Source organism: Amphibalanus amphitrite, unplaced genomic scaffold, assembly GCF_019059575.1.
Source record: "Amphibalanus amphitrite isolate SeventyFive unplaced genomic scaffold, NRLGWU_Aamphi_draft 001014F_arrow, whole genome shotgun sequence".
In the NCBI taxonomy this organism is placed as follows: domain Eukaryota; kingdom Metazoa; phylum Arthropoda; class Thecostraca; order Balanomorpha; family Balanidae; genus Amphibalanus; species Amphibalanus amphitrite.
Genome location: NW_024882508.1, coordinates 26,299 through 49,603, shown reverse-complemented (window position 1 = coordinate 49,603; position 23,305 = coordinate 26,299). Strand labels below are relative to the sequence as shown.

The 23,305-nt window shown below is 47.9% G+C and overlaps 1 protein-coding gene across 1 annotated transcript; it reads left to right on the top strand.

Moving 5' to 3' along the window:
* The first annotated feature begins 1,281 nt into the window (after positions 1–1,281).
* Positions 1,282–23,172, top strand: LOC122369190 (muscle-specific protein 20-like). The gene is made up of 5 exons (XM_043343726.1): positions 1,282–1,477; positions 11,232–11,338; positions 20,836–20,940; positions 21,552–21,672; positions 22,660–23,172. Exons 1-5 carry the CDS (start codon positions 1,469–1,471, stop codon positions 22,849–22,851), a joined length of 534 nt encoding a protein of 177 aa, XP_043199661.1. The 5' UTR covers positions 1,282–1,468; the 3' UTR covers positions 22,852–23,172.
* The last annotated feature ends 133 nt before the right edge of the window (positions 23,173–23,305 follow it).

The following is a 23,305-nucleotide window of genomic DNA, read 5'->3' as shown; positions in this document are numbered from 1 at the left end:
TAACTTCTGATAGAGGCTTGCTTGAGCGCTGAAAATGCCTTAGATGTGTTCAGCTCGACGTTGCGGATCGACTGATATGCAGCATGACCTTTTTCGGTCAGGTCATGACCTTGACCTGAGGACAAATTTTCAAGTTGACCTTTCAAGGTCAAATTATAGTTCATTCGATGCGTCTGGACGAGAGGAACACGATGCAGGCAAAAGTAATGTCATGGCTCTTTTGAGTCAAAACCTATTGCCGAAAAAAAATCGTTTTTCGTAAAAAAGGCTATTTTTGGAGTTTTTGCCCTCTGGAGACTAAACCGTTGACCTGAGGTCAAATCTGAGAACATTACCCAGAAAGGCCTGTAAAAGGGCTATCGAATGCACTTTTCCGAGGCGCTGTAGCTCTATCGGTTCCCGAGGTAGCCGTTGGCAGTTTCCAAAATGTTGAAATAGTCAGCATTTTACCTTTGGTGACCTCTGGTGACCTGACCTCTGACCTGACCCAAAAAAATGACCGAAATGTTTTCGTCCTTATTTGGGACGTTCTTTCGATTGCCGCTTACTGCGTGTCGCTACGTGGCCCAGGAGCCGAGTTAGAAGGGGGAGAAGGGGGGGTTGTTCAGAACCCCCCCCCCCCCCCGGCCCGGCGCGGAATCTCAGAGCACCGGCCCGGCGCGGGCTAAGGTTTATATAACACCTAATTTTTTTTTAACTTTTGGGTTGAAACTAAAATAAAAATAAAAATCTGATGACGTAATTTGCATTTATGTTCATTTTACATATTTTTGACTTTGAATGTTTTTCTCTATCTTCAAAACTGTAGGCATGATAGTTCTCCCCGCAAAACCTTTTTTGGGTCAAAAAATGGCCGAACATGACGTCACTCTGATGTCATTTGTTACTAACCTATCATAGGCTGTGGAAACAATTTTAGACACAAGGTGTAAAAGTGATGTGCGAGAGGGTAGGTACTGAAAGTTTCGCGACGAACTGCGCAGTGCGCAGGTGTTTTAGAGATAATGCGAGAAGACTGGAGGAGTGGAGTGGGGGGGGGGAATAGCTCCCCTCCCCACACACAAACACACCATCAGGGCATGGGGTAATAATGCCCTGCACAGTGCACACGAAGACGCGCCCAGCAACAGCAGCTAAGCTTTTGTAATATCAGCTGTCCTGAGATGAGTTCGGTGAGTTTAGCGCCAGTCTGCGCTGCCAGCTACGCCGCCCACCTTATTTCAACACATGGGTTTGGCATCTTTGGCAGCCCGTAAAACAGCATGTGTCCGTCAAAAGGCTGGTCTCGCCCCACCAGAGGGTGAGTCAAGCCTCGGTGCCGGTGGGGCGACTCTGAAAATAGCCGCGGCTGCAGGCTGCAGCTCTGTCCGCCGAGGGAGGAGCGTTTCCCCCGGCCTGAGGTCAGACGGCCACTCCGGAGCGCACCCGCCGCACGTGCACACGCCCTCTCACACAGCCGAGACCAGCCATGCCGTGGGTGAGTCCACAGGGTATCACTGCTATCGCTGATACAGTTTGGGAAGATAGATCGGAAGGGCTCCATTATAATCTTTCCCATTGTACCCGAATCTCATTTGATCGAAATAAGCTGCAAAATCGATAGATATCCGATATTCGGGTCATGCTAATCACTTCAATAACTTAACCCGCGCACCGACGGGGGTCTGCGCCAACTTAGTACCGACGGGGGGGGGGGGGCGGATGACCGCCCCCCCCTGAGATCTCGAGAACGAAGCAAGATAGCGACAAGCGGTAAACGGCATCGGATACGCACGGTCAAGATCTACAATTTTTACTAAGGTCATTTTTAGGTCAGGTCAAAGATGACGTCACAGGGGTCGAAAAAGTCAAAATGGCGGCGCTAAATATGGAGAGAGTTTTTCTCGAATAACTTTCGAACTAGTCAAGATAGGAACAAACTAAGGGCATCATCGTGATCCTCTAGTCAATCCGCATCGAATGATATATATGTTGACCTCGAAAGGTCAAGGTCAAAGGTTGACCTCAGGTCACGTGACCTCGAGGTCATCATGTATATCATTCGATGCGTCTTGACGAGCTGAACACAATGAGACCATCCACGCGTCTGTACCTTGTTCCTGTACGGAGTTATTGGCCAAAAACCTTTGGTGACCTTTGATGACGTCACATGACCTCACAGCTGCCCAACAGCAAAACAGACCTCAAGGTAGTGAAGGTTGATCGTATATGAAGTCATGTATGGTATATGGGGCCATTCCGACCCGTTTTAGTGGTAAAAACAGGGAGTTGATTTTTCCCCCATTGACTTATAATGGGGAGGTCGCGAAATTGACCTGACCTTAGGTCACCGATATCAAAATTCCGAGATATACAAATTGTAGCTACTAATGACCTAATAATACCCTGCGACTTTCAAAGGCCTCCGACATCTACTGTAGCTCTGGCACGGTGACAAAGTTGCAAAAAAGTGACTTGAGGTTGGGTCATTCAAAGTGACCTGGTGACCTGACCTTTAAAGGTAGGAGGTTCAAACTTGCACACCATGTGTAAAATTGATGTGGTTATAGTCATACCAAATTTCGCGGCGCTACGCGCCGCGGTTTTCCCGCTATTCGCGAAAAACCTCAGGGGGGGCGGATATCCGCCCCCCCCGTCGGTGCGCGGGTTAAGTACCAGGTCCGTCCCAGCTTGAATCGTAATGAATACTGAGGTTTTTGAGATGATGTGCATTGTGCACAACACGACCGTGAAATGCGCGCCAAGCGAATTGCCCGGAAATTCGTTTTTATCAAGTGCTTTTATTTTCATTACATATAATTATGATTGATATTAATCGATTCATTAAAAAAGTGAAAAAACAAAAGCATGAAACATTACTTTTTGTGCTTTTTGTTTGTAAGACGGTTAAAAAATTACTTAATACCTGAATAACCCTGATAACCATGTTTCCGTAACAATTGCATGACATTCTTATATTTTTATTAAAATATGTCCGTCTAAAAAAATATGTGTGGACAGGTAAAAAATGATATCCCTATTGCTCGGTGAAATTTGATAGATATTCGATACATATCTTGTTGAACTCAGTAACAACACTGTAGGGTCAATTCATTAACATATTCATCGTGAAATAGCCGCTAAAAACTCCGTTGTCAATCGGAAGTGTCCTCCACCTTGCGTCATGACCCCGGCGACCGAGCCAAATATAGCCGTCGGCCAGCCACCCGGCCCCGTATCTCGTACCCACCGATGCTCGGCCCTGGCACCAACGCTGAGCAACTGAACAGTCGAAAATGGGCAGATGATTTGTTCGGAACCCAAATTTTCGGACAGTTTTTAACCCTCGCCCGTATTACTTCTTTCCCGCGCCCCGCTGGGGGTTCTGGATTTCCAGGCCCTGCTGGGAAGGGGGGCGGGTTGAACACAATTCCATGACAAAATATCGAACGCAAATTACCAAAGCAAAAAACGAAGTCGTAAAATTTCGAAATCGCAAAATGCCGAGTCCCATAATATCGAATCCGCGAAATATCAAAATGGCATAATATCGAAATAGCAAAATATCGACTCGCATAATATCGGAATAGCAAAATATCGAAATGGCTAAACATTGAAATACATGAAATAATCTAAAAGACAAAATATCGAAAGCGAACTATGGAAAAGACAAAATATCGAGTGCAGAATGTCGAACAGACAAAATATAGAAAAGACAAAATATCAAAAGCAGAAAATCGAAAAAGGCAAAATATCGAAAATTCCTAACCTAACCTAACCTAACTCAACCCAACCCAACCCAACCCAGCTCACCTCTTTTTCAGTTAAAAACAACAACAGTCGGAAACGTCAATTCATCAGCGATTACATTCAATATTCTGCTTTCGATATTTTGGTCTTTTCTATAGGTATTTTGCTTTCGATAGATATTTTGACTTTCGATGTTTTGTCTCTTGATTTTTTGTCTTTTTATATTTTGTCTTTTCGATGTTTTGTCTTTCGATATTTCATCTTTCGATATTATGCTATTCGATGTTTTGCGGTTTCGATATTTGCGATTCGATATTTTGCCAGTTCAATATTCTGCTTTTCGATATTTTGCAACTTCGATATTTTTCCCTTTCGATATTTTGCATTCCTTATTGTGTCACTTCGATATTTTACCTTCTATATTTTGTGATTGCATATTTTGAATTTTCATATTTTGTCCGGAACCCGTTGAACACCTCCCCCCGCTAGTTCTAACTCGACTCCTGGGTCACGACGCGATATGTGGAAGGCGGCGTTCGAAAGAACGTCCAAAATAATTACGAACTTACTTCAGTCACTTGTCTAGGTCACAGGTCAGGTCACGAGAGGTCATTAACCCGCGCATAACTGGGGGGCTCTACAGAGCCCCCCCCCCGTTTTTCAGCAATATCTTCTAAACCGTTTGACGGATCAACACGAAACTTGCGGTACCTTCCAAGGCATCAATTTGACACCATGTTTTTAAAATCTGAACTTTCTAGCTACCATAGTTTGACCGTAAATGACGCCAGAGTGACGTCATGTCGGCCGATTTTCATGCAAAATACTGAATTACGGCAAACGCTCTCAAGAGCTCAGTTTTAAAGCTATGTAGATCCATTTTCTTTGCATGAGTGGACTACAAATTCACCTAGCTATCACACTGCTATCTCGAATTTTCGATATTTTGATGATTTTGAAAAAAACATGTATTTACAATTACCAAATAAATATTTTTTTTTCAAAAAGTTTTTGACTTTTCGCAAAAACCAGAATATATGTGATAGAACATACACTGATGAACTACATTTGCAAGTTTTAGCCCAATTTCTTCAAAAATAGCCAAGTTATTCGCATTATTGTCAAAATTTTACATTTTTTAAAATCCTTTTTTTAACCCGCGCACCGACGGGGTCTGCGCCAACTTCGCACCGACGGGGGGGGGGCGGATGACCGCCCCCCTGAGATCTCGAGAACGAAGCAAGATAGCGACAAGCGGTAAACGGCATCGGATACGCACGGTCAAGATCTACAATTTTTTACAAAGGTCATTTTCAGGTAAGGTCAAAGATGACGTCACAGGGGTCGAAAAAGTCAAAATGGCGGCGCTAGATATGGAGAGTTTTTCTCGAATAACGTTCGAATTAGTCAAGATAGGAACAAACTAAGGGCATCATCGTGATCCTCTCGTCAATCCGCATCGAATCATATATATGTTGACCTCGAAAGGTCAAGGTCAAAGGTTGACCCCAGGTCACGTGACCTCGAGGTCATCATGTATATCATTCGATGCGTCTTGACGAGCTGAACGCAATGAGACCATCCACGCGTCTGTATCTTGTTCCTGTACGGAGTTATTGGCCAAAAACTTTTGGTGACCTTTGATGACGTCACATGACCTCACAGCTGCCCAACAGCAAAACAGACCTCAATGTAGTGAAGGTTGATCGTATATGAAGTCATGTATGGTATATGGGGCCATTCCGACCCGTTTTAGTGGTAAAAACAGGGAGTTGATTTTTCCCCCGTTGACTTATAATGGGGAGGTCGCGAAATTGACCTGACCTTAGGTCACCGATATCAAAATTCCGAGATATACAAATTGTAGCTACTAATGACCTTATAACATCCTGCGACTTTCAAAGGCCTCCGACATATACTGTAGCTCTGGCACGGTGACAAATTTGCAAAAAAGTGACTTGAGGTTGGGTCATTCAAAGTGACCTGGTGACCTGACCTTGAAAGGTAGGAGGTTCAAACTTGCACATCATGTGTAAAATTGATGTGAACGGCGTTTGATAGCCCTGTCAAATTTGTTGAAGGGAACTAAATTTCATTGACCTCGGGGTCACCGATGACGTCACAGGTCAGGTCAAAGATAAAATGTTTCACCGTTCACAGGGCTTCTAGGTGCTATAACACTGAGTAAAACGCATTTTGTCGAAAATCAACGATAGGGCGTCAGTTGTCTAGTACATATGTTGCTATTAGAGGTCACTGGTCATACCAGGTCAGGTCACAGGTCAGGTGACCAAAGGTCACCATGGGTCACCACATGAACCCAACTTTACTAAGGTTGTGCGATGCATGTTTTATGGCCAGTTTTTCATTTCCAACTCAATGGTGTCAGTTATAAGACCATCAGGTACGGTTTAGGTAACTTTCTGGTGGAGGTCAGGTCAAGGTCAGGTCAAAATAGGTCAAATTTTAAAGTTGATATTTTTGCATAAAATGGGTAGTGATTCGATGCAGCTCGTCACGATAGTGGTCTTTGTTTTGCGGTACGAGGTCTAGCCCTCGCCGGACCTATTGGTTTTTTACATACGCGCCGGCCGAGGGGGGGGGGGGGCGGGTACGACCCCCCCCTCGCCGTTTCGCCCCTGGTGGAGCTAGCGCGTCGCGGAAAAAACGAGCGTGTGCGCCGTTACGAGACGCAGAGATTGGTACCCGATTTTAAGTTCCTAGGTCAACCGGTGACCTCTGAGGTCAGGTCAAGTGCCCCAAGGTACGGTTCAGTTTTTGGTGAATAACTTCGCAAAAAACGGCCGCAGAGCGCCGATTTTGGCAGCATCGTGTTCGTCTCGCTCAGGCGCGTCGAATGATATACTTTTTGTCCGGGTCAGGTCAACTTGGGGTGTTGACCTCAGGTCAAGGTCAGGTCAGCACCCCCAGGTCACGAAGTTGGTCGAAAGAGGTCATGTCGCATATCATTCGATTCGGCAGGTCTTCCTGAGTCCATTGGTGGCTTTCCCGACTCGCTAGCTCAATTTGATCAAGAGTTACTGACGAAAAACTAATATGACCTTGATGACGTCATAAATGACGTCACGCAAGGTCAACATTGCAAAAGTGACGCATCTAACCTTGCAAGGAGTGCATCAAATCACGATTCTGTGTGCTTGAGATAGTTGGAGATCGTTCCCGGCGCCAGAATAGCAGTTTGAATTTTTCCCCATTGACTTATAATGGTGAGGTCACGAAAATGACCTGACCTCATATGACCTTTAGGAAAAATCCGAGATATACAAGTTGTGGGACTCATAATGGATACTAGATCCTGCAAGTTTCATTTCCCTGTGACATCTCCTCTGACAGTGAGGGCGTTGCGAAGTTGCGACATCTGTAGACCGTGCAGAGGTTCACTTATGACGTCATAGGTCAGTGACCTGACCTGACCCAAAAATGCGGTTGGTGTCAAAAGATCCGGCTTGGATCAAAGGTCAGTGTTACGAACAAAGCCTGCATGTATGCATGTATCATAGATAATAGGGTATTGTCGATATGGTGGCTCCCTAGGCTACCGAGTTCGTGCAGCACGTGTTTTATTTAATTTCAAAATGTAGGACAAAAATGAAAGAAAGTTGTTGTCCAAAAATGTAGGCATTGTGTGTTTTGTTTTTAATTTTCACGAGGCATACCTTTTAAATACAATGCATCGGCCTCAAAAGAAATTTTAAGTTTATAACATGGTCCTCGGGCCGGATCTTTAGTAATCAGTAATTCTAATGGATCCGGATTTTTTTTTTTTTTTTTTGGAATGATATACGTGTAAGATGAGTATGATGACTACGTATACCTATGTAAAATGTAAATATGTAAAATGACTACGGAATCATTGAAAACCTGCAGTGCCGTGTCGGCTTCGTCGAGAAGTTCCACGGTAAGGCGTGAGGCAGAGCTGGCCAAGCTTCGTCTGTCACAGCAGCGACAACGAAGCGAGCTGGAGCGACAGCTTGAGGAGGCTGAGCGGCGATTGAAAGAGTCCGCGCTCGCTCACGAGGTTGAGCTTCTCGAAGCGGAGGCGGACCTCATTGAACAAGACGAGCGGGATGGAAGTGATGACCATGGTGATGACGAGCGTGTGCGTGGCGGCGGCGACTCCAGAGTGCAGTCGCCCGCGGCAGCCGGACAGCCGCCTCCCACTGCTGTCACGGATCATCAGCCGCCGTGTGACGCGGCACCGGTGACTGCCGCCGATCGCACCAGCCGCTGGATCAGCGAGCTGGGGAGCCGGGCCTGCTCCCCGGAGAGAACGCCGCTTGGCTCCTGGATCGACCAGCTGCTTCCCTCCACCAGCCCAGAGATGGTTAAGCCGGGACAGCGCACGGCTGCAGCACCCTCTCCTCTACCGAGACTGGCGCTGGAGAAGTTTCACGGTGACCCGCTGCAGTGGCCCAGGTGGAGCGCTCTGTTCAAGTCGTTAGTGCACGATCGAATCGAGCTCTCTGACGCAGAGCGACTGACTCACCTTCAGGCGTGTCTCGAAGGGCCGGCACGAGACGCCGTCAGTGGCCTCCTGTGTGACGGCTCCCTCTACGGAGAAGCTCTCCGCGAGCTACAGGAGCAGTTTGGTGATCCGACAGCGGTTGTGAGGTCCAGCATTCGTCAGGTGCTACAGCTGCCTCCTGTGACGGAACACAGCCTGACTGGTCTGGCCGAGCTGTCCCGCGCCCTGCACGCCGCCGTCAGTGTGCTGCGGTCGATGGGTTACCACGCTGACCTCGCAGCCACCTCCAATGTCGCAGCAGTCGTCTCAAAGCTGCCTTTGTCACTCGCCTGGAAGTGGGAAGAGGAAGTTCTGGCAAAGAGGCCTGTGCGGCCGACTCTTGGCGACTTAGACAGATGGCTACGGAGACAGGCGCTGGCTGCGCGTGCAGTGCAGGATGACCGCCGAGACGTCTGTCAGGACAGCCTCAGCAGCAGCAGTAGAGATGGAGATCGGGACAGAATGACCGGGGAGGCTGTTGTATCCCGTATGGCGGGTGTGTCTGCTGTCGTGTCGGCACCTTCTCTCCCGTGTGGCTGCTGCGGCGGCGGCCACGGGCTAGACTCATGTGAGGAGCTGTTGCGCATGAGTCTGAGCGACCGAATGTGCATTGTCACGCAGGCACGAGCGTGCTTCTCGTGCCTAGCGGTTGGCCACGTCGCACGCAAGTGCAAGCTGAGAAGAAAATGCACTGTGAACGGGTGTGGCCGGTACCATCACCATCTTCTTCACAGTGCTGCGGCGCCCGCCCCGAGTGTTCCTGGCGCCGTTTGTGATAAGTCTCAGCGTGCACCCGTCCGATGTCACGGGACAGTGGACTCAGTCGCCCGTGTGGGCACACAGACCGTCACCGGAGCTGACGGAGCGCCGGCAGCCGGCAGGACCCAGCTGATCCTGCAGGTGGTGCCGGTAACTGCTCACGGGCCGGGAGGTAGCCGCCGGGTGAATGCCCTGTTAGATCTGGGAAGCCAGATATCGCTGGTAACGGAGAAGCTGGCGGGTCAGTTGGGACTGACAGGGCCAGTACAGCCACTGCGGGTCGCTACGGTCGATCGCATCACGGCCAGGCCGTCACGACGAGTTACGTTTAGCGTGCAGCCTATGGGGTCAGGCGAGCTCTACGAAGTGATGAACGCACAAGCAACTCCAACGCTGAACGTATCCGGACGGGCGGTGAACTGGCCGCTGGAGAAGTTGAAGTGGCCACATCTGGCAGACGTCGACCTCTGTGAAGCGACCTCGGAGGTAGTTGAAGTCCTGCTCGGAGCCGATGTATTCGGTCTGATCGTGCCACGAGAGGTCCGAGAGGGCCCACCGGGGAGCCCGTCCGCGGTGCGCACGCGGCTAGGATGGATAGCCACCGGCCGGCTGCCGGCGCTCCACCGAGATGACACGCTGCTGGTTCACCATGTCCGTGCACCAGGTGATGACGCTCTGCGCGCTCCGGTGGGACAGCTCCTGACGACGGAACCAGACGAAATCCAGCTCAGCTCGCTGCCGGGGAAGTTGGTACTGGAGGAGGCGGCGCCCTGGCCGCTCGAAACCGATCTAGTGAGAGGCAGGCATCACGACACGGGTCTGTACTGGAGCCGACCGGACGCCAAACCGCCCGATACTCACGTGCCGCCCTCACAGATGACGCAACAGAGGACAGCGACCGCCGGCAGAGATGGCTGCCCGCTATGTTGCAGCGGGGAGGCCTCCTTTAGGTAGAGCTGTCCACCCGATTTATGGGACCGACGGCTACGCGCCCGCCGCCGAAATCGAGGCGGTCAGCGGGATGTAGGTACGCACGTCCAACTGTCCGTCTGAGCCTGCTGGAAGACTGCCAACGGACGGAAGTAAAACACGCGCAGCTCAGGCGGTTGATGCAAGTCCTATCGAAGCATCTAGTGACGATGGTCTTTTAAATGTCCATGTTTGTTTGCCTGCGTGCGTGCTTTGTTCGATGTCGAAGTGATAATTCGTAAACGGAGCTAGGTCGAATTATGGGGAGGCTGTTACGAACAAAGCCTGCATGTATGCATGTATCATAGATAATAGGGTATTGTCGATATGGTGGCTCCCTAGGCTACCGAGTTCGTGCAGCACGTGTTTTATTTAATTTCAAAATGTAGGACAAAAATGAAAGAAAGTTGTTGTCCAAAAATGTAGGCATTGTGTGTTTTGTTTTTAATTTTCACGAGGCATACCTTTTAAATACAATGCATCGGCCTCAAAAGAAATTTTAAGTTTATAACAGTCAGGTATGCCAAGTTTCAGCTCGCTATCGCCAGCGTGTTCGGAGCTATCGCGAAAAAACCCTATGGGGGGGCGGCACCCGCCCCCCCCCCTCGGCCGGCGAGGGCTAGAATTGCTAAAAACTGAGTTTGAAAATTTGACGTCATCAATTTTTAACAGTTTTTTCGCTATAACTTGGCCAAAATAGGAGGTATCAATCTCAAATTTGGTATGTAGATAGAACGTGGTAGGGGCTATCACATATATTCCGGTTTTTTTTCGAAATTCTAAAAACGTTTCGGATTTTTCGTATTATATTCAAACAAAATATTTTTTGATTTTTTGGGTCAAAATCCAAAAAAAATTTAAAAGCCCAGATAGCAGTTTTGTAGCCCTCTTACTTCTACACCTTTTATATCTGAAACATTTTTATGTATCTCTAAAGCTGTAGGCCTGATAGCTCTTCCCGCTAAACCTTTTTTTTTGTCGAAAATGGCAAAATGACGTCACTCTGACGTTATTAGCGGCTAACCTATCATAGCCTTTGGAAAAAATGTTCGTCACAATGTGCAATAGCTATTCACGGGAGGGTACTGAAAGTTTGGTGACGATCGGCGCAGCAGTTCTCGAGATATATCGAGAAAAAAAACTAAACGGGGGCAAAAAAATGCCCCCCCCCACCGCCTGGAAGGTTAAATAAGACGTAGGCTATTTACCGTGCAGATGATGAAGTGTAGTGGCTGTTTTGTTTCCGCAGATATTCGGTGGTCGGGATAAGGCCCAGGAGGAGGAGGTGCAGCGCTGGATCGAGACGGTTACTGGTGAACAGTGGCCGGCCGGGGTCCCGTACAGCGATTTCCTCAGGTAGGCTCACCTCCACATGCACCGAGACCCAGTGCAGCGAGCACCACCACTCCACACGCCGAGACCCAGTACAGCGAGTTGTACCTCGGATGGGTCTAACTACACACACCGAGACTTAAACCTAGTAAAGTGGGTACCACGGATGGGTTCACTACACACACCGAGACTTATAGTACAGTTGGTACCACGGGTGGGTTCACTACACACACCGAGACTTATCCTTCCAGGCGGTGGGGGGGGGGGCATTTCCCCCCTTAGTTTTTTATATATCTGGAGAACCGCTGCGCCGATTGTCACCAAACTTTCAGTACCCTCCCGTGAATAGCTTTTAGTACACATTGTGACAAAAAAAAAATCAAAGGCTATGATAGGTTGGCCACTAACCCGCGCCCCACTGGGGTCTGCGTATAACACGCCCTACTGGGGGGGGGGGGGGCTATTCATAGCCCCCCCCCCACTCCTAACTCCGAAACTACTACGCCGATCGTCAAAATTCAAACGGCGTCTGATAGCCCCGGAAAAACTGTCGAACGAAATCTAATTTCATTGACCTCGAGGTCACCGATGACGTCACAGTTCAGATCAAAGTAAAAATTATTAGCATTTTGGCTTGTTCACGTTTTGGGCTCTGGCCGCCGTCTTACAAGTCAGATCAGGCTCATTTTTGGATCACACACTCGTGAGAAGATGCTCTATATACCCTGAGGGTACCAAACTTGTACTTTGATTTTCAGGTCAAGGTCAGGTCATCACAGGTCACGAAAATAATATATCATGCGTCAGTCACGTGACACATGTTTTATGGTCAATTTAGGTCCGAGATTTCGAATTTGATGTCGTCTGTGTCATTCGAGGTCATTTTGATTAAATTTAGCTTAGGTCAGGTCACTTCCAGGTCAAAAAAGTCAAATTTTGAAGTTGAAATTTTTCAACAAAAAAGGTGTCTATTGGATGCAGTTTGAGCTCAGGAACACGATGGTGCTATCTATATTGGCGTACGATGTCAAACACGTGCTGAAAAATTGATTTGAAAAAATAATAATTGTGAATGTTTTGCAATAATGCGTAAAACTTGGCCATTTTTTAACCCTCGCACGACCAGGCCATTTCTCATAACACGAACGACCAGGGGGGGGTTGTTACGACCCCCCCCTGGCGTTTCGAAACGGAAGGTCGTAGAGCTTAGCGGAAAAAACCAACGGATTGCTCTCAACGAGATCTCGCGATTGGTGGTATATTTTTCGGTCCTAGGTCAACATTTGACCTACTTTTGACCGGTCAAAGGTCAAATTTTCGGAAAAATAGACTTTTTTCAACTTCCGGCGGCGATTGCGGCAAAACGGTGGGAGATATCGACTTGAAACCTTCACTATCGTGTTCCTTGATCAATTTTCTATCGTTTGGTATGTATTTCGTTTCCCTAGCTCTAAAAATGGCGCGTTGGGAGCGCCGGAAGTCGGCAAGGTCACAGTCGGCGGCAGAAATTCGAAAAATCAAAATTTAAATTTTTGAAATCTGATTGTATTTTTGGATTTGGGAGGTCCATTTGCTCCCTATAGAAGCTAATATTGCTGCATATTCCCATTGAGCTGACAAGAATTAGCAAAATAGTGGTTCGGGCGCTTTTCAAAAATAGTACCGGACGCTGTTCCTCTTGTGACGTCATAGCTCCGTGACCTGACCTGACCCGGTCAAATTTCTTATACCATATGATAGCCAATACTTGCCCTAACATGCATGGGAAGTTTCATCACGATCCATCAACCGATGTCCGTACCACCGGCAGGAAACCTCGGGCGTTGGCACTCAGTTTGTGAAAATCCGGCCGGAGGCTGTACCTCTTATGACGTCATAACTCCGTGACCTGACATGACCCGATCAATTTTTTTCGGCAAAAGATGCGCAAAGGTTGCCCCAGAGGGTATTGAAAATTTCAGCCCGCTACGACAAGCCGTTTAGCGTGCACTTTGAAAAAACTCCAGGGGGGGGGGTTGATACAACCCCCCTAGGCGTTCTAGGGTTAAGATATTTAGCTAAAAATTGCTAGAGTTAGTCATAATAATGCGTTCTATCACATACATTCCAGTTTTTCGAAAAACCAAAACAAAATTGAAAAAAATGTAAAAATAGTAATTTTGGATTTTATTATATCAAATTTTCGACATTTTCAAAATTTCGAAAATCCGAGATTGCAGTTTGATAGCGCAGTCTATTCTGAGTCCTCTCATGCAAAGAAATTGGATCTAGCTTAAAAACTAAGCCCTTGGGAGCGATTGCCGTGGTTCAATGTTTTGCGTCGAAATCGGCCGAACATGACGTCACTCTGACGTCATTTCCGGCCGACCTATAGTAGTTATGAAGTTCAAATTTTGACACAAGGTGTCAAATTGATGCAGCCTAAGGTACTGAAAATTTGGCGTCGATACGTCAAGCGGTTTGGAAGTTATTGCAGAAAAACGGGAGGGGGGCTATGAATAGCCCCCCCCCCAATGGGGCGCGGGCTAATGACGTCAGAGTGACGTCATTTCTGCCAATTTCGACCCCGAAAAAAGGTTTCGCGGGAAGAGCTTTCAGGCCTACAGCTTTAGAGATAGGTAATCGGAGTTGGAGTCAAAGTCACTGAAATTCCATCGGCTATAATCGATGGAACCAGAGCTGCGTATAGGCAGCTCTGCTTGGGTCCTTTTAATACCGCGTCTTGAATGACACATTGAACGGCAAAGACGTTGTAAATTCCGTTTAACTCTTTCATTAGACTTGTAGATGGTACGTACGGTCGTGTTGTTCTTTGATCGGATAATATGTGCAACTTAGGCCAAGTAAAGACATATCGATGTGGAAAATAGCGAGAATGACACGGGTTGGCAAATTATCCAATAACTCATTGTTTCACGAGTTAATTAACCCGCGACCGCCTGGGGGGGAGGTCGGATCCGACCCCCTCTGTTTTTCTCGAATAACTCATGAACCGCTTATGCTATCCACTTACAACTTGGCATACCTCCTCCCCCATCAAGTTGACGTCTCCTGTGCAATTTTTAAGAAAAAATTTCCAAATATTTTTTAGATATATCGATTTTAGTGATGTAACTACATGGCGTTTTCAGTCAAAAATGGTAAATGTTTAAAAAATCGCCAAAAATCGTGGTTTTAAGCAAATTGCAAATTAAGGACACGAAAAGACGCAGCTCAACGAGTTTTTAAAATGGCTATCTCGGATTTTCCATAAAATGCATTTTTCACCCCTAAAAATTAAAAAAAACTATATTTTTTGGAAAATAGCTAATAAAATCCAAAATTTTGGGAATTTCAAAAAATCGGAATATATGTTATAGAGCTCTATTAGAACATTAGATGTCCCAAATTTCAACTTTCTATCTTGATTTTTGACCCCTAAATTGTAAAAATAGCTTCAACATGCATAGGGCATGGTGACTTCATAAGCATTTTCGTGAATTAGAGGCACTTCTGAACATCGCATGTGAAAACGAATGGCACCACTAGATTTCTGGGACAAAGCTCGTCTCGAAAAGTGTATTTTTATGTCAAGAATAAAAAGTTGAAAAATTGACTTTTTCCTTGGCCCTCGTTTAGTTATGTATGGTATAAACGATTTTATATGCTTTCAATGCACACTTATCACCAGCACAGTGACTTGGGGTCACATATAACCATTACCATCGGATTCGGCGTGAAAAATAAGCCATAAAACTTGTGTCGCACGCCCATGTAGCAGAAAGTGAAAACCGTGACCTTTCGTGACCTGACCTGGCCTTGACCTGTACTTCGTATGACCCCTATACGCACATGGTACCTTCACTAGGCCTTTGAGGTTATTTTTGGTGAGTTCCGAGCAGCAGCTATCGATTCCGCTGTCCGTAAGCCCATGCAAAACCCCTGAATTTGACCTTTGACCTGACCTTGACCCGAAAGTTGACCTCAATCTTAAAATCCTAAGAGTGCTTTGGGAAGGTCTCGTAGAGACCTTTCGAACGCCGCCTCGCGGGGCTCGAAACGACCATTGGTTCTCGAGATAACAGGGGGGGTCGGATCCGACCCCCCCCCCAGGCTGTCGTGGGTGCGGAAATAGCCCAGGCGGTGCCGGGTTATCCCTCGCCGGCCGAGGGGGGGCGGGTGCTGCCGCCCCCCATAGGGTTTTTTCGCGATAGCTCCGAACACGCTGGCGATAGAGAGCTGAAACTTGGCATACCTGACCTTTGATTCAAGCCGGATCTTTTGACACCGACTGCATTTTTGGGTCAGGTCAGGTTACTGACCTATGACGTCATAAGTGAACCTCTGCACGGTCTTCAGATGTCGCAACTTCGCAACGCCAGGGGCGGCGCCACGGGTTTTCGATAGGGGGGGACGGGGACCGAAAATCGAAAATCCCAAAAGTAGATACTGATCGTGTATGCAAAAAAAGATCGATCACCTTTTCAAGCATCCTTCCCTCTAAATCAAAATTTGCAGTCTTGCCAACTCAAAGCTGGTTTCCTACAAGCTGCGAATTGCTTAGGCATAAGTAGCAGTGCCAGCTATTCTTACATTTCGTACTTTCAAATTTTCGATCTTACGTCTGGTCAGCTTCAGGGCTTCACCATCATATACATAGTCATGGAGGAAAAGTGGGAATGTCTTCTGCTCTGACAAGTGCGCCAAAACTGCAATATAATTTCAGAATCATGACATCACCACCTGATCCATATGCAACGGGCAGGGTGCAGCTAATGGCTAGCCGTCAGTGGTCATGTCATCGGTGGTCACTCAAAAGGCCATGCTAGGTCATGGAAGGTCACCAACCGTTATTAGATCACACTTTCTGATGGATTTTACTTGCCAAGAGCTTCGCGGGAAAAACGAGCGCATGCACCGTTGAAAAAATTGAGTGAAAGGGTCTCAGGTCCGGCGACCTCTGCAGGTGAAATGCCCCAGGGTAGGATTCCGGTCCTTGTTGATTAACTTCGTCAAAAATGGCAGTAGAGCTGTGATGTCGGCACCATTGTGTTCGTCATGATCGAGCTGGCACGACCTGCATCGTTCTCATATTCACCCTCCAATCGTAACAACTACAGCAGGGATTGGCAAATGGCGGGGCACCCCCTTTGGGAGGTAATGAAGGTCTCTGGAAACCTCATCCCACATCTCTTAAGCATTAGTGGCTCTCCTTATGGAACAGGTTTCTTGACTGGTCTGTTTCACCCCAGAATTCAAAGACTAGTCAAGGTAAAACCGAGCGCACCACAGTGAGCACAATTTGATAAGCTGGTGTATCTCAATTTTCATGTAGAACCTTTCACGTATCACGGACCTAAAACCCTTTCGTGCACTCATGCAAAAGCAACTGGCATGTTTCAACAGCTGGTAATGGCATTTTCACAGCCGCTGACGTAAGAAGGGGAGGGATGGGGGGCTCGATTAGACCCCCAGCCGTTCGGCCGCCGACCGAACTTAGTTTTGCAGAAAAAAAAACGAGTGCTATCGAACCCCTTGACGAGAGGGAGCCGATGCTATATCCAATTATAAGGTCTTGGGCTACTGCGTGCTTTTTTGGTCCTGCCTGTGATCTATCCGAACACTTCTCCCCACAAGTGCTGGGGTTAAATGGCATAGATTTCAAATGGTTCCTGTGGTAGAACTGCCATGCTTGAATTTGACTCATTAGGAATGGAAAATTTTCATATAGTAACGGAAATCAATGGAATTTCAGCTTGGTTTTATCGGCAATGGGGCCTGGCAGTGGGGTGGGGAGGTAATAAGTAATAACCCTGCCTGGCGCCCCAAAAAGGGGGCACGATCCCCGAGGCCCTGCCGATCACCTTATAACTACAGACATCACAGCTCCACACCTTTTGCAGATGGCCAGGACCCCTGCGATGCATTCCAACAGCAATCTTTATTCAGAACCTGCCTTGATTAACCAACGATGCATTAAATGCCACGGATAGCTCTACAATGCATTATTATCAACTATTGAACGGGCCTCGCCGATAGGGGGGTACTGTACCCCCCTAACTTTCGATAGCGGGGGACCTGTCCCCCCCGTCCCCCCCGGTGGCGCCGCCCATGCGCAACGCCTTCACTGCCAGAGGAGATGTCACAGGGGAATGAAACTTGCATGATCTAGTATCCATTATGAGTCCCACAACTTGTTCATCTCGGATTTTTCCTAAAGGTCATATGAGGTCAGGTAATTTTCGTGACCTCACCATTATAAGTCAATGGGGAAAAATGAAAACTGCTATTCTGGCGCCGGGAACGATCTCCAACTATCTCAAGCACACAGAATCGTGATTTGATGCACTCCTTGCAAGGTTAGATGCGTCACTTTTGCAATTTTGACCTTGCGTGACGTCATTTATGACGTCATCAAGGTCATATTAGTTCTTCGTCAATAACTCTTGATCGAATTGAGCTAGCGAGTCGGGAAAGCCACCAATGAACTCAGGAAGACCTGCCGAATCGAATACTATGCGACATGACCTCTTTCGAACAACTTCGTGACCTGGGGGTGCTGACCTAACCTTGACCTGAGGTCAACACCCCAAGTTGACCTGACCCGGACAAAAAGTATATCATTCGACGCGCCTGAGCGAGGCGAACACGATGCTGCCAAAATCGCGGCTCTGCGGCCGTTTTTTGCGAAGTTATTCACCAAAAACTGAACCGTACCTTGGGGCACTTGACCTGAACTCAGAGATTACCGGTTGACCTAGGACCTTAAAATCGGGTACCAATCTCTGCGTTTCGTAACGGCGCACACGCTCGTTTCTTCCGCGACGCGCTAGCTCCACCAGGGGCGAAACGGTGAGGGGGTCGTACCCGCCCCCCCCCCCCCCCTCGGCCGGCGCGTATTTAGAAAACCAATAGGTCCGGCGAGGGTTAATGAGAAAATAACAGTAGGTAAACCGCTTTTCTTATAACTTACCCTGCACATAAATTTATTAATTTCTTCACTTTCAGGTACTGACACATAAAGACATTGCCTTCTGAAAAATTGCACAGCAAGCCTGCTACTACACCACACTCCCGTTTGTCACAACGCTAAGCAGCGGCGTTCACTCGGCTTGCTCCTACCTTACGATAATTTTCCCGCTAGATGGCAGGCCTGAGCTCGATGTCGCCAGAAACTGCTAAGACACCAATCCACTATTATCTCATACACCATTGTATTGTATTGTATTGTATTGTATTACCTTCATGGACAATCCACGCGGGGCGTGGCGATTACAGTCCAGAGTCTGAGTCGGGCACAAACAAAAACATGCGGGGACAAGAAACACAGGCATACAGATTCAATCGCTGGACATTCGCTCTCTCTATACCTATACAAACGGACGATTCAAGACAGCACACCGCACACGGATGTCGCACCTCCTTCCTCTGACACGGGTCATCGTCGGGCGGTCGCCATCGCCGGACAGACTGCAGCCTTGGCCGCACGGGCGAATGGGGCGGGGCGCTGTTCGATGACACCGGGAGGCAGACTGTTTAGTAGCGCCGCGGCCCGGTAGCCGAATCGTCGCTTGCCAGTCTCGAGCCGAGCCGCGAGCGTGGAAGGTGGAAAAGGTGGTCCTGTCGAGTGGACCTCTCTCGCGCGTCACTGTTATTCATGAAGATGGCAGCTAGTGCTTCGGGCTCGCCGTTGCTTATTATTTTCTGCGCAGTTACCATGGTTTTAAAGGGACCCTCCCACCTTAACATTAGTTTTGAGTTGAGATAGCCAAATTGGTGGCCATGGCCTGAAAATACCGGTTTGGGCACTCACAACATCGAAAAATGCTTTAATTCGGAGATATGGAATTTCAAACTTGCAGTTTTCGGATTCTAAGGGGCTAATGCATTGGTATGCCCCCTTAGAATTTGTGACGTCAGCGGAGGTCTAACGATTTTTAAATCTTTTACTAAAACGTTTGGTAGCACGCGGTGGTATATGCTACTTTGCGCGCAACAAATGCCGCACTTTCAAATAAAGTCGCTAGGAACAGCGGAGATCCGAGAAAGTAAACAATAGTAAAAGTCTAATATCTTGAAAACCGGTGAATATTTTTCGATGAAATTTGGTAGATATTCGTTTTCGCTCTTCCTGAACCGAGCGACATCACTTTCATGCCAATTCATTAACTTTTTTGAAGGTGGGAGGGTCCCTTTAACATCGGCCATAGCTTTCGGAGGCATCCATCCGAGTGAATCGCGGAGGCCAGAGACGTGATCGAATTTCCGGCGGCCGAATATGACCCGTGCTGCAAAGTTTAGAATTTTTTGAAGTCGGTCGAAGTTTTTCTGGGAGCCATTTCCATATACAGTGAGGCAGTACTGGACGCGCGAGATGACGAGTGCAGTCACGATCGTTTTGAGGATACCGTCTGGGAGGCAGTGTCGTGCGTGGGAGAGGCCGATCAGTACGCCCATGCAGCGACGGCTCAGCTCGGCCACGTGTGCTTCCCAGGTGAGTGCGCCGTCGAATACAACACCCAGGTTTCCCACCTGCGCGCACGGCAGGAGCTCAGCGTCACGGAAAGAGATTTTGAAGCGAGGCAGGCTACGTAGGTTTTGTCGGCTACCGAATACCATCAGTTGAGTTTTAGAAGCGTTGACTTTCAGGGCGTGTGCGCAGAACCATGCGTTAAGTGACTCTAGCGATGCCTCCATGCGCGAGATGAGACTCCTGATGTCGTTGCGTGGGCCGCTCACCAATATCTGGGTGTCGTCTGCGTACTGATAAGCGGTGGCGTCTCCGGCAAATAGTGAGAGGTCGTTGGAGAATATAGTGAAGAGGAGGGGACCCAAAGCCGAACCCTGGAAAACTCCTACGGTGTTTGGGAGCGGTCGAGAGGTTATCTTACGGCCGGTTTTGTCTTTCAGGGATACACTCTGCGTGTGTCCCTGAAGATAAGCGGAAAACCAGGAGGTCTCAATACCGTGGATTTGGAGCTTTTTGACAAGGAGTTCATGGTCAATGACGTCAAAACATTTGCTAAGGTCTATGAGGCATAGCATTGAGATCTCACCCCTATCGGTGGCGGCAAGGATGCTATCTGTGACTGACAGCAGTGCAGTCTCAGTGGAGTGTCGGGGGCGGAATCCGTGTTGGGTAGACGAAAGAAGGTGGTTATGGGTGAGATAGTGATAGAGCTGCTGATGGATTACACGCTCGATGATTTTCATGATTACGGGAACTAGGGAGATCGGTCTGAAATTGCTGGGGTCAGATGGGTTGCCCGACTTGAAGATCGGTTGAACGATAGAGTGTTTCCAGAGGTCAGGAATGTCGGAGCGGGTGATTGAGACGTTAATGATGTGTAAAATGATGTCGCCAATAGTTTGGAAGCATACTTTTAACATGCGGATGCATATACCGTTAGTGCCACGCGCGGCAGAGTTTCGCATGCTGAACACTGTGAGTCCGAGTTCCCCGAGAGTGGGATGGGACCATACCCGAGGGATGGGACTTCTGTCTATGAGTGTGATCCGACAGTGAGTGTTGGTGTTTTCAGGGATGGTGAGGCACTCTGCAAACTGATGAACTCCCTTTCGCCTGGCTGCATCAAGCGTATCAACACATCAGGATCGTCATTCAACTACATGGACAACATTCATAGGTCAGTTCCTGCGGTCTATGGGAAAATACTCTGAAATTTAGATGTTCAGATGCACGGATATTTTTATTCCCGAGCACATTTTAGTGCTGGTTTTAAACATATACCTACAAGAGTATCAATAATAGCATTCCTCTCGTGGAGTCGAAAATGAATGATGATAGCAAAAGAAAAAGTTTTTGAGGGGCTTTTGGCATTGCATCATTATCCGCTCTATTTTTTTATGATGGCGATGACGCAATGCTGAAAGTTTCTCAAACAGTTGGTTCTTTTGAACCCGCAATTCACCTCTATTTACACCTCTTGTAGCATGACTTATGTCATTATTGTAACTTTTCAAAACTTATTGTTTTCGTTGGAATCATGCTTATTGCTTATGTTCCCGTCCATGCATTTTATTTGCAAAAACAACTTGAAAATCTGTACATAAAGACCATTTCAAATGAAGATACGTAGAAAATTGGTAGGTCTGGCGACGGATGCACTGGATACCTATATCTTTGCGCTTGCATAATGCTTGCAGAATGCAATGAAACTACGCAACTCATCACGTTGTGGCTATTTTCGTCGTCATGCTTTCCGCTCGTTACATCTCGTCCGGTGCGTGCCGCTAGCTTCCTGAGGGCCGCCGTGGCGTACGGAGTTGCGGATGTCGACCTGTTCGAGGGCTCGGACCTGCTCGAGGGGCGCAACATCGAGAGGGTCACGCGCGCCATCCAGGCCGTGGCCCGGCAGGTACGTATGTTGTGTCCACGCCACTGGTGGCCCGTCTCCGGACCTCTTGTCCACGGGGCCAATTGTGCTCATTTCAAGTATGACATTTACAGACTTGGAATCATTTAGGAATGAAAGCAGTATGGCGCAAAGCCTTAGGGACTGAGACGTGTTATAACTATTACATTGTTCTAAAAAAATGGTCGACTTATTTAAAACTTCGTCACGACTTACGGGGCACAAATCAAATGAAGTTCTCTGGGTGTTCACTGTTCATTACATGTACATATAGGTATGAACAGTAAATCCATGGGTGAATGTACTCAAACATGTCATGCTGCTGGATGCTTATCTGATAGAATACCTATCATAAAAAGATACTAGCAGTGTTCACGACGTCCATCTGGTACACATTTGGTGCACATCTGGTGCAGATTAGGTGCATATTCGGTCATTTTTTTAATCAGATTTGTTTTTATTGTATACCTATCTATGTATGTATTTTCCGAAAATATTTAGATTTTAAAAATCCGAAATGGCAGTTAGCTATCCACGTGTACTTTTAGTCCACTCCTGCAAAGAAATCGGATCTAGCTTAAAAATTGAGCGTTTGAGAGCGATTGCCGTAGTTCAATGTTTTGCATCAAAATCGGCCGAAATTACGTCCCTCTGACCTCATTTCCGGCCGACCTGTGGTAGCTAAAAGGTTGTAATGACAACAAAAGGTACCATATTGTCGCCGCTGAAGGTACTGTAAGTTTCGTGTCGATACGTCAAGCGATTTAGAAGATCTTGCGGAAAAACGGGAGGGGGCTCTGTAGAGCCCCCTCCCCAGTCATGCGCGGGTTAACGGTACATAGTCACCAGCATCCAGCATTATGACACGCCGGTCGGCCGTCCCAACCATTCAATACGCCCCTGTCCCATCCGCCTGTCCACCCGTGTGCGTCAGGCCCTGGCCCACCCATTCAATACGCCCCGGGTCCCGCCCGCCTCTGTGTGCGGCAGGCCCACCGTCACCCGGAGTACCGCGGCCCGCTGATGGGCCCGCGGCCCGCGCAGCCCAACGTCCGCCACTTCGACGAGCAGACGCTGGCGGCCGGCAGCGCCACGCTCACCCAGCAGACGGGCTACAACCGGGGCGCCACGCAGGCCGGCCTGAGCTTCGGTAAACCGCGCCGCATCATCATCGGCAAGTGACCGGTTCTCCAGCCGGCAGGCGACGGAAGAGGATGGAGCGATGATAACGATTCCATGCGGGCCAGTGTGGCCAGACGCGCGTCGTGAACACCTCTGCTTGATGATGGATTCATGAGACTGAGAAGATTAATGAAAACTGCGTTGGGATGTTCACTAGCTATACCTAGAATGAATGCATGAGTGCTGATGAAAATGATTGAATGACGATCAGTGAAAATTTCACGACGCGCTTTCGAGCGTTGTTTAATTGCGTCTTATGCACTATTTTCTTATGTAACATATTTTCATCTCTCTCATTGAAATACAGGAACTGGTGCAGCAGTAACAGTTTGTAGGTCTTTCATGGTTCAGCGTCGTCCCGAAAAAGAATGGTCACTTGCACGCTTCCTAATTCCTATGCTAGTCTGAATATTGTGCAAGGATGGCATCGACACCTCGAAACTGTGCGCTTACT

Excerpts from the sequence above, each read along its gene's own strand:
- LOC122369190 (XM_043343726.1), top strand. Across the intron at positions 11,339-20,835 it reads CCGTACAGCGATTTCCTCAG|GGATGGTGAGGCACTCTGCA; the intron begins GTAGGCTCACCT and ends TGGTGTTTTCAG. Across the intron at positions 20,941-21,551 it reads TACATGGACAACATTCATAG|CTTCCTGAGGGCCGCCGTGG; the intron begins GTCAGTTCCTGC and ends GCGTGCCGCTAG.